General features: G+C 52.0%; 1 protein-coding gene across 1 annotated transcript; it reads left to right on the top strand.

The window, feature by feature from the left end:
- The first annotated feature begins 1,330 nt into the window (after nt 1-1,330).
- On the top strand, nt 1,331-10,862 carry Hipk4 (homeodomain interacting protein kinase 4). The gene is made up of 4 exons (XM_051207357.1): nt 1,331-2,091; nt 7,968-8,324; nt 8,778-9,626; nt 10,371-10,862. Exons 1-4 carry the CDS (start codon nt 1,627-1,629, stop codon nt 10,548-10,550), a joined length of 1,851 nt encoding a protein of 616 aa, XP_051063314.1. The 5' UTR covers nt 1,331-1,626; the 3' UTR covers nt 10,551-10,862.
- The last annotated feature ends 271 nt before the right edge of the window (nt 10,863-11,133 follow it).

Raw genomic sequence — 11,133 nt, 5'->3', positions numbered from 1 at the left:
GGCAGGGTGGATGATAACACCCCAACTCTATGCCATATAGCAGCTTTGAATGCTTGGGACATGGCTGAAGAATCAGGAAAGAGGTTGGAGTCACTAAAATTATACAAGGCACAGTGGAGCATGGTGGTGAACATCTTAAAATCTGACACTTGGGAGGCAAAGGCAGGCAGATCTCTGTGAGTTCAAGGATAGCCAGAGCTCTTACACAAAGAAACCTTGTCTCAAATATTAATGGAATCTTTGGCTTTTGAAAATGCTAATCCAGAATGCAAAAAGGTGATCGGGCCTTTAAAGGCAAGATCAGAATCCATAGAACAATAGATCTGAAATACAGTTGATATTGGACCCCATATTTCTAAAAATATCAAGACAAATCGAAATGTTAGGTGTTTTAATTGTGGTAGACAAGCTCATTTGAAAAGGGAATATAGGGCCAGGCATTGGTGGCGCAAGCCTTTAATCCCAGCAAAGGCAGGTGGATCTCTGTGAGTTTGAGGCCAGCCTGCCTGGTCTACAGAGCTAGTTCCAAGACAGTCTTTAAGTCTTCAAAGCAATACAGAGAAACCCTGTCTCGAAAAACCAAAAAAAAAAAAAAAAAAAACAAACAAACAAACAAAAAAAAAACAAAAAAAAAAAAAGAAAAAAGGGGGGGGGAGTGGTAGGGAGAAAGCGTGTGAGCAAGGGTGGTTTAGTGGGGGCTGAGCAGAAGAACACCCCTTTTTGAGGAGACACAGCAAGGAGAGATTAGCTACTTGCTATTCAGTCTCTCGGAGCTAGCAGGATTTCTCCTCAAACGTTGACTCCCGAGGTCTATAGATGGATAGTTTTAGATAAAGTTGCCTTTAGTAGTGATGATAGAGCCAATACCCAGGGAACAGAATTCCTGACTGACTGCAGCCTGTGTAGCCAAACTGGAGAATTGCAATTATTGGTTAGGATAGCAGTTGCTTACCGGGCAGCCTGCAAAACAAAAAACTTTCTCACACAGAAGTTCTCTGTGTGAAGGTTCTGTTAGGTCTGGCCACTCATTCCCTTGCTGAAAGCTCCCATGGCTCCCCAGTTCCGTGCACTCCGTGCCTCTTACCATCTGGATCTTACCCTGTCCACACTTCCCCTCTATGACACACCCCCCCGCACCCGCTCCTCTAACGTGGGAATTCTTCCCACTCTCTCACATGCCTGTAGGTATGTCCCTACTTCTGAATGCCCAAGGCCAGTGATTACAATCCCTCTGCATCTACCCTGCGGGCTTCGCCAGGGTTCCATCAGTGGGTGGGGGAGGGGCCAACACGGCACCCCACCCCCCATTCTAGCCTAGGACCCAGGTCTCTAACAACAGAATCGGAGCCACTCAACAACGCTGGAACCCATTCAGGGGGGCCTGAGCCCCCTCATCCCAAGCCAAGACGGCCTTGGGGGAGGGGTGCAGCCCCTGGTAGACTCACCGTGTGGCCAAGGGAGTCCAGGGGTGCCAGGGAGGCAGGGGCTGACCTCATAGGGAGAGACGTGAGTGTGGTTATCTTTCCTCCACTAGGACTGAAGGGTCGGCATCAGGGTGGGAGGTCTAGGCAACCAAGCCAGTGGTTCAGGGGTAAGGGCCCGGTAGTGACTGGCAGCCAGGGCACCATGGCCACAATCCAGTCCGAGACTGACTGTTATGACATCATCGAGGTACTGGGCAAGGGCACCTTCGGAGAGGTGGCCAAGGGCTGGCGTCGGAGCACAGGTGAAATGGTGGCCATCAAGATCCTGAAGAACGACGCGTACCGAAGCCGCATCATCAAGAACGAGCTGAAGCTCCTACGGTGTGTGCGAGGCCTGGACCCCGACGAGGCCCATGTCATCCGCTTTCTGGAGTTCTTCCACGACGCCCTCAAGTTCTACCTGGTCTTTGAGCTACTGGAGCAAAACCTTTTTGAGTTCCAGAAAGAGAACAACTTCGCACCCCTTCCCGCGCGCCACATCCGCACCGTCACGCTGCAGGTGCTAAGAGCGCTGGCCCGCCTCAAGGAGCTGGCCATCATCCACGCCGACCTCAAGCCTGAAAACATCATGTTGGTGGACCAGACCCGCTGCCCCTTCAGGGTAAAGGTGAGGGAGGCTGCCTGGGACACAGCTTTGCTCCACCCTGGGGTGCTCTGCCAACATGTGCGCCTCCCCCGTCAGTTTCGTGACGTGGCTCTGAGGTGACCCCGATTCCCCGAGCTGCCTCTCCTTGCTGCTGCCCAGCAGTCTTCCATATCCCATCCCAATTCTCCCGTTTTGTTGTTGCCTTTTTTGTTTTTGAAACAGGGTCTCATATGGCACAGGCTGGCCTTGTACTCGCTGTGTAGCTGAGGATGACTTGAACTCGTGACCTACCTGCCTCCCCTACCCCAAGTGCTAGGATTATTGGTATGTGTCATCACGGCCAGCTTGTTCTGTTGGGTTTTGTTTATTGGAGACAGTGTCTCACGTAGTCCAGGCTGATCTAGAATTTGAGAGGGTCCCCCCTTCCCAAGTGTCTGGGTTACAGATATTCACCACCATGCCTGGCTTCTCCTCCTCATTTCTCAGGTCCTCTCTATCAAAGGCCGGAGGTCTTCTGTGCTTTCCCTCCAGGCCCTGAAGTCTCCCCAACCCTTCCATCCAGCTAGCCTCCTCTGCCTCAGGTCAGGGCTGACATTCTAGTGGGGGCGGCAGTACTCAGGTAAGGAGGAAAGCGTGCCATAGGCACGAAAAGGAGGTAGAAGCAGGAGGGAGAGGATGCGGGCTATTACTCAGGCGTGGGATGTGGTGGAGGTTGAAATTTACAAAAGGTGGTCAGGGCTGAGTGGTGGTGACGCACGCACGCCTTTAGTCCCAGCACTGGGGAGGCAGAGGCAGGCAGGTCTCTGTGAGTTCAAGGCCAGCCTGGGCTACAAATTGAGCTCCAGATCAGCCAGAGCTACACAGAGAAACCCTGTCTTGAAGAAACAAAACAAACAAAAACAAAAATAAAACAAACAAAAGAGGAGGTTAGGGAGGTGGCACCAGAGAGTCTTGAGGGTCGGAGAGGGCCATGGGGGAGTAGACAGTTTCCAGGCAGAAGGCCCTGAAATAAGAGCCGTGGTGTTGGAGTGTTCTAGCAACTCCAAAGTTCTGTGGAGATGAAGTAGAATGAACGGGGGAAACAGATGAATTAAGATCAGAGAGGCAGGGTGGGGTTGCGTGACTCCTCAGACCCAGTCAAAACCGGTTTTACTTTTTTGGGGGGGGGCACAAGATCTGAGAGTATATCCCTGGATGGCCTTGAACTTGCTATGTAGACCAGGCAGGCTACAAACTCAGTGGAAGATCCTCCTGCCTCTGTCTCCCAAACAACGGGGTCAAAGGCACACACCAGCATGCTGGGCTCATAGATGGACGAGAGCAAAGGGGCCTGCTCTGGCTTGGGTGTCCATTCTTGTGGGGGAAGTGGGGTCAAGAAGGCAGATGGGATGATCCAAGCAGAAGTAGAAGGTAACAAGATGTAGCTGGCATATGTGTGAATTCTGGGCAGATTCGGAGCTAGAGATAACAGAATTCATTGGTGGGTTGCATGGTGTGAGAGGTGGAGGCTTAGGAGATACTCAGATGGTAATGTGCCCACTGAACAAGCATGAGGACCCACATAAGAAACCAGGTGTAGCAGCACACCTGTAATATCCATGTCGGGGAGGTAGAAATAGGAAGGTTCCTGGACTTGTTGGCCTGCCAATCAGCAAGCTCCATGTTCCATGAGGGCTCTTGTCTCAAATTATAAGGTAGAGTACTAGAGCCAGGCTAACAACTTCTGACACATGTGTGCATATGCACACACACACACACACACACACACACACACACTCACAGTTCAGAAAAAGAGCCAGCAAGATGGCTCAGCCAGTAAAGGTGCTTGCTGCCAAGACCAAGGACTTGAGTTCAATACCTAGGAGCCATATGGTGGAAACAGAGAACTGACCCCCAAAAGTCGTTCTACACAAACATCATTGTATTTGCATACCCTCTCCCCCCAAACTAATTAGGTTTAAAAGAGAGACTGTGTGAGGGAGAGCTGGGCATGGGGGCAGGTAGAAGGATTAAAAGTTCAGGGTTGTCTTTTGGCAGTGCAGCAAGTTCAAGGCCAGGCTGCACTACTTGAGACCCTATCAAAAAAAGTGTTAGCCAGGCGGTGCCCCATGCCTTTAATCCCAGAACTTGGAAGGCAGAGGCAGGAGAATCTATGTGAGTTTGAGGCCAGCCTGGTCTATAGAGTGAGTTCCAGGACATGCTCCAAAGCTACTGAGAAACCCTGTCTCGAAAACAAACAGACAGACCTGGAGAGATGGCTCAGTGGTACACTGACAGCTCTTCTAGAGGACCTGGGTTCAGTTCCCAGCACCCACATGGCAGTTTGAGACTATCTGTGACTCTAGTCCCAAGGAATCCAACACCCCCATACAGGCAAAACCAATAGACATGAAATAAGAATAAATCATTAAAAAAATGTCTGAGAGGAAGAAACAGGTGACTCAACTGGGCCCAGAGCCTGCTGGCCTAGGCATCTGCAAGCCAGGTGGCTCTGCCCTCTGTCCTTGCCCCTGGGTGGGCACCAGGGTGGTCTCCTCTGCCCCCCCCCCCAGTCTCACTTCTCCTGCAGATCCTCTGTCTGTGGCCATCAAGCTCCTCAGACACCCCTCTGCGCCTCCATCAGAGCCCAGGCTTTGCTTGGACATTTATCATCAAGGGCAGCACCCAAGGGTGGGGCTGGACCAAAGCTGCCTGTGATCCTTGGCCTCTCCCAGCAACACCCTAAATGTTAGAGCCTTAGAGACAGAAAGAGATGGGTATTTCTGCCCTGAGGGGTGGAAGGACAGTGTGTAAACCTAGCAGGGCTCACAGTGTCTGGGGAGTGGGGTTGTCACAGGCACCCCTACAGTGCAATCAGAATGAACGCACCCCACAAACATTGGCTCAACGCCCAGTGTCACTCAAGCTCTCAGGGATTGTGAGTCGAGACCAATAGTTAATTTATGATCAACCTTGTGTGTGTGGAAGATGAAGGGTGGCTGAGTGCAAGGCAGAGAAGGAAGCCATGGCCTCTAGTGAGTCACAGGGATTCAGTGAAACCAGCAGGGCGCCACCTGGTGGCGAGGGGAGAGACACAGTCTCCTCCCCACAGCCGGTGGCCTGTTGAGGGCCCCCAGGGTGTTGACGATGTCTGAGGGTGAAGATCATAGAGGACTTGGCTTTCAGGGTGGTTCCTTCCTAGTTCACAACACAGAAACCAGGACAGAGACACTGGGAGATGAGAGATTAGCTGTGAAGAGGCAGTTGGGGACAGAGAGCAAGCTCCAGAGAGGAGCTAGACCTGGTAATGCAGGCCTGTAATCCTTGTTTCTCCGGCTGCTGAGGCAGGGTTATTATGAATTCAAGGTCTGCCTCAGAAACTAAGAGCAGCCTCGACATAAATGGTTAAGGCCCACTGTGTTGGCACATACATGTAATCTCAGTACTTGGCAGGGGGAAGCTGGAGGATCAGGAGTTCAAAGTCACCCTAGACTACGAAATGGGTGTGGGGTACATGAAACCCTGTTTCAAAAGGCCAAACACTATGCCTGGCAGGGTAGTGCATGCCTTTAATCCCACCACTTAGGAGCCAGAGGCAGGGAGATCTCTGTGAGTTCGAGGCTAGCCTGGTCTACATAGGAAGTTCCAGGACAGCCAGGGATATTAGAGAGGCCCTTTCTCAGAACACTAATTTAAGTTTTTATATTAGTTAATTAGGCTAATTAGCTAACTAAGTTTTTTTTTTTTTTTAAATCCAGGAGCTGGCTAGATAGAGGCTCAGTGGTTACATGCCCAGACTGCTCTTGCAAAGGATGCTCCAGGGGTATCTGATTCACCAGGCCTCAGAGGATTCCAACACACATGTGCATGGTTATTCTCAAGGGCATGTGCGCATGCACGCACAGAATAAAAAAATAAACCTAAAAAACTCTCACAGTACTGGAGAGATGGCTCAGAGGTTAAAAGCAGCACTGGCTGCTCTTCCACAGGTCCTGAGTTCATTTCCCAGCAACCACATGGTGGCTCATAACCATCTGTAATAAGATCAGATTCCTTCTTCCGGTGTGCATGGAGACAGAACACTCAAGTACATAAATATTAAAAAAAGGAAAAACTCTTAGCTGGGCAGTGGTGGTGCATGCCTTTAACTCCAGCACTTGTGAGGCAGAGGCAGGCAGATCTCTGTGAGTTCGAGGCCAGCCTGGTCTACAAGAGCACAAGAGCTGGTTCCAGAATAGCTTCCAAAAGCCACAGAGAAACCCCGTCTAAAAAAAAAAAAAAAAAAAAAAAAAAAGGTTGAGAGCCTAGCTCAGTAGTAAAATATTAGCTTAATATGCATGAGGCCTTAAATTCAGTCTCCGGTACCATGGGAGACAGACATGCAAATAAAAGAAGGAAAGTAGCAATTGATCTGAAACACCCACTTGCTTACCATCACTCATTCCTGGGCCTAAAATGTACTAGGAGCTGTTCCGGACCTCTAGAGTCACAGCCTTGAATGAACAAGGGTCTTGTTTTCATGGGACTAGAATTTTCTTTGTCATCTATCTATCTATCTATTTGGTTTTTCGAGACAGGGTTTCTCTGTATCCTGTCCTGGAACTTGATGTATAGACCAGGCTGGCCTCGAACTCCCAGAGATCATTCATCTGCTTCTTCCTCCCAAGTGCTGGGATTAAAGGTGTGTGCCACCACTGCCAGGCTAATTTAGTTTATGTGTCAGTGCCTGTGCATGTATTATTACACATTGTTCCAGGAGGCCAGTAAGGGCATCTGATTCTTCTGGAACTAGGGTTAAAGACAGGTGTGGGCTGCCCTGTGGGTGTTGGGAACTGAACCTGGGTCCTCTGCAAGAGCAGTAAGTGCTCTTAACCACTGAGCCATCTCTCCAGCCCCAGTGAGTTAAGTTCTCACTGTACACAAGAAGCAGACGATCCTAAATTCAACCCCCAGCACCATTATATCTGGGCTTGGGTTTATAGTACCAGGGCTGAGGGGTCATAAGGGAAGACAAGAGAATCATAAGAACTCAGTGGTCATAAGAACTCAGTAGTCATAAGAACTCAGTGGTCATAAGAACTCAGTGGTCTGGTAATCTTGTCAAAATAGTGAGTTCAGGTTCAGTGAGAGACCCTATCTCAAAAAATAAGGTAAAGTGCTAGAAGATACCTAACATCCATCTCCTTCCCGCACATGCACACATGGGTGATGACAACACCCACATGTGCATGAACCCCGCCCCCACATACAAACTACATACAAGTGAATATAGAGTATGTGAAATATCCGAATGATAGTTGTGGGATGCACTTGGTTATGCACACCTATAATCCCAGCCCTTGGGAGGTAGGGAATGGAGGGCAGGGGTTCAAGCTCATCCTTGGCCACATAGCCATTTTGAAGCTTGGGATACATGAGACCCTGTCTCAAAACCAACAAAGGGCAGGGGGTACGGGAGACCACTCGCCTACTACACGGCGCTGCCCTTCAGGAGGCACTTCAGGTGGGTGGTCCCAACTATTGCAGGCAAGTTCAAGCACAGAGACTCAGAGACAGAACCAGACCTAGCACCTAACTCAGAAACAACAGCTAGATGACAGAGACAGGGACATTTGTAAGAAAGGAAGTCTCAGCCGAGCATTGGTGGCACACGCCTTTAACCCCAGAGCTCAGGAGGCAGAGGCAGGTGGACCTCTGTGAGTTCCAGGCCAGTCTGGTCTACAGAGTGAGATCCAAAGCTACACAGAGAAACCCATCTCGAAAAACCAAAAAAAAAAAAAAAAAAAAAAAAAAAAAAAAAGTCCTGAAGGCACAGAACTAGGCAGATGCAGGGATGAGTCCCAGGAGGGGCCCAGTGTGGTCACCCCTCACCCCACCAGCCCACCTGCCCTGTGTCCCGTGCCCTCTGCCTTCCACAGGTGATCGACTTCGGCTCGGCCAGCATATTCAGTGAGGTGCGCTATGTGAAGGAACCATACATCCAATCCCGCTTCTACAGGGCCCCAGAGATCCTGTTGGGGCTGCCCTTCTGCGAGAAGGTGGACGTGTGGTCTCTGGGCTGCGTCATGGCCGAGCTACACCTGGGCTGGCCTCTCTACCCCGGCAACAATGAGTATGACCAGGTGCGGTACATCTGTGAGACGCAGGGCTTGCCCAAACCCCATCTGCTGCACGCTGCCCGCAAGGCTCACCACTTCTTCAAGAGGAACCCCCACCCCGATGCCACCAACCCCTGGCAGCTCAAGTCCTCTGCCGACTACCTAGCTGAGACTAAGGTATGCGGGGAAGCAGGCAGGGTGAAGCCAGTCTGTGCTGGGAGTGTCGCCCTGCTGTATTGAAAACAATCTAGGTTAGACCTTGGGGGGGGGGGGGAGGAGAGGCAGAAATTCAGGAGTTAGTTGTAACCTGGGTGGGCCAACAAATCTGGTGGGACAGCAAATCAGAAGGTCACAGCCATGTCTCTGGGTTGGACTGAAGGCCTAGGTGAAGTGTAGGGCCTGAGTTAGGTAACAGGACAACCAGAGAACGTTATTGCATACCTTCCCCATGGCAGGAGAGCTATGGATTGGAAATGCAGGATCAGGTATGAGGGGCCAGACTGGGCAGTCGATGTAGCCAGAGAGCTCCCAGTCAGGGGGAGCCTACTTGGCTCTCACAGCAGGTGATCTTTGCAGCCCTGAGCCTAGACACATTTCCACCCGGCGTTGGTGTCTCCCATGCCCCACCAGGTCCGCCCACTGGAGCGCCGCAAGTACATGCTCAAATCCTTGGACCAGATTGAGACGGTGAATGGCGGCGGGCCTGTGAGTCGGTTGAGTTTCCCAGACCGGGAGGCGCTGGCGGAACACGCAGACCTCAAGAGCATGGTAGAGCTGATCAAACGCATGCTGACGTGGGAGTCTCATGAGCGCATCAGTCCCAGCGCGGCCCTGAGACACCCCTTCGTGTCCATGCAGCAGCTGCGCAGTGCCCACGAGGCCACCCGCTACTATCAGCTGTCACTTCGAGGCTGTCGTCTGTCCCTGCAGGTGGATGGCAAGCCGCCCCCACCTGTCCTAGCCGGCGCAGAGGATGGACCTCCCTACTACCGCCTGGCTGAGGAGGAGGACACTGCAGGCCTGGATGGCGTGGCAGGCAGTGGACCCTTCTTCAGGGAGGAGAAGGCTCCCGGAATGCAGAGGGCCATCGACCAGCTTGATGACTTGAGTCTGCAGGAGGCCAGGAGAGGGCTGTGGAGCGACACACGGGCTGACATGGTCTCTGACATGTTGGCCCCACTCAAAGTAGCCAATACTGGCCATCGAGTCCCTGATTCAGGCCCGGAGCCCATCCTGGCCTTCTACGGTAGCCGCTTGACTGGCCGCCACAAGGCCCGAAAGGCCCCAGCGGGCTCCAAATCTGACTCCAACTTTAGTAACCTCATCCGGCTAAGCCAGGCCTCACCAGAGGATGGTGGGCCCTGTCGGGGAAGTGGCTGGGAGGAAGGAGAAGGCCGAGGGACCTCCACAGAGCCATCTGTCATCCCACAACGGGAAGGAGATGGGCCCAACATCAAAGACAGGACCATGGATACTGAGGTAAGCAGGGTGCACACACTGGCACCCAGCCTGGGTCTCGGCCTCTCTAGACCTTAGCCTATGCTACTGCACGGGTAATAGGGCTGTGGTTCTTACAGCTGTAGCATTCTGTCACCTACCTACACCCGGGCCCTAAGGATCAGTAAACACTGACCTCCTACACAAGGTGACAAGGCTCAGTTCACACTAGCACCCTCAGGACAGTTCAAGGCTTATACTCTAATTAAGGCTGGGGCAGAAAATAGGCACCTAGTGATGGGCAAGGTGCTCCGTGGTGTGGCACGTTACCTGTAATCCCGGGAAGTGAGACAGGAGGGGGCCCTCACGGTCTAATTCAGTTTGGGCTCCATAACGACACCCTACCTCTAAAGACAAATACTAACGCCACCTCCGCACCCAAAAGGGGTGGAGATTTGGTTCTGCAGTAGAATATTTGCCTAGTACCCAGCAGTGAGGGACTGGGGACTCCCCTTCAGGGGCAGTCCAATGTGAGGGGAAGGAGATATAAGTTAACCCTAGAGCACTTGCCTAAAATTCTCCAGTGAGGGGTTGACAGTGTGGCCCAGAGGCACAGCATTTGCCTAGCATGAGCCTGGTTCCTATCCCTAATACCCGACTACAATGTGGGAAACCCTGCACGGAGAGCGAGGGCCTTCATGCCTGCTTGTCCCTCCCGGTAGGCAGGTATACACATCAGCAGGCACCCATACTTCATGCTGATGTTCCTCTCTCTTCCCCCAACAGAGGTCAGGCCCTGAGCTCTTTGATCCCAGCAGCTGTCCTGGAGAGTGGCTGAATGAGCCAGAATGGACCCTAGAGGGCATCCGAGGGTCTCGAGCTCAAGGGCTCCCAGCCCGTCATCCCCACCCACATGGGCCACCCAGGACCACTAGCTTTCTGCAGCATGTTGGCGGGCACCATTGATGGGGACCCCACCCCTATCGTTTTCTGGGGTCTGAGCTAGCTGGGCTGGCATCCCCTCTTGCTCTGAAATGGCTCCTTAGAGCTATCTTTTTGAACCCACAGATTATTCTTACAGAAAAATAGCTATCAGAATGTTCCTATTTCCCTGCCCCTGGCAACATGCCTGTATCCCACCCTAAATGTTGGAGGACTTCAGAGTCTGGCCCGAGGCCTTGAGGCCAGAGTCAGGAAGAGGGCTTCACCTCACTGGCCATGACAGTGCCTGGGCCCAATTGCCTCTGTTATTTCAATAAATAACTGTTCCAAACTGTGCTCCTGCCTGTTACCACTTCGTGAACCTGCACTGCCCGGATGGAGCCCTGCTGGGACCCACGTCTGCCACGGCCAGGCTCTGACTGGTTGGCTACATGCTGAGGCCAGAGGCCCAGCTACTATGGCACTGGAAGAGAAAAGCTGTGTTGGGCACAGTAACCTGTTCCCTAAATAAACTAACTTAAACCTGGCATGGTGGAGTAGGTTCGTAATTCCAAGCACTCGAGAGACTGAGGCAGGAGGAGCATTACAAGTTCAAGACCAGTCTGAG

Source organism: Phodopus roborovskii, unplaced genomic scaffold, assembly GCF_943737965.1.
Source record: "Phodopus roborovskii unplaced genomic scaffold, PHOROB, whole genome shotgun sequence".
NCBI classification, from domain to species: Eukaryota; Metazoa; Chordata; class Mammalia; order Rodentia; family Cricetidae; genus Phodopus; species Phodopus roborovskii.
The sequence above is the reverse complement of the archived record's forward strand: the minus strand, read 5'-3'. Positions and strand labels throughout refer to the sequence as shown.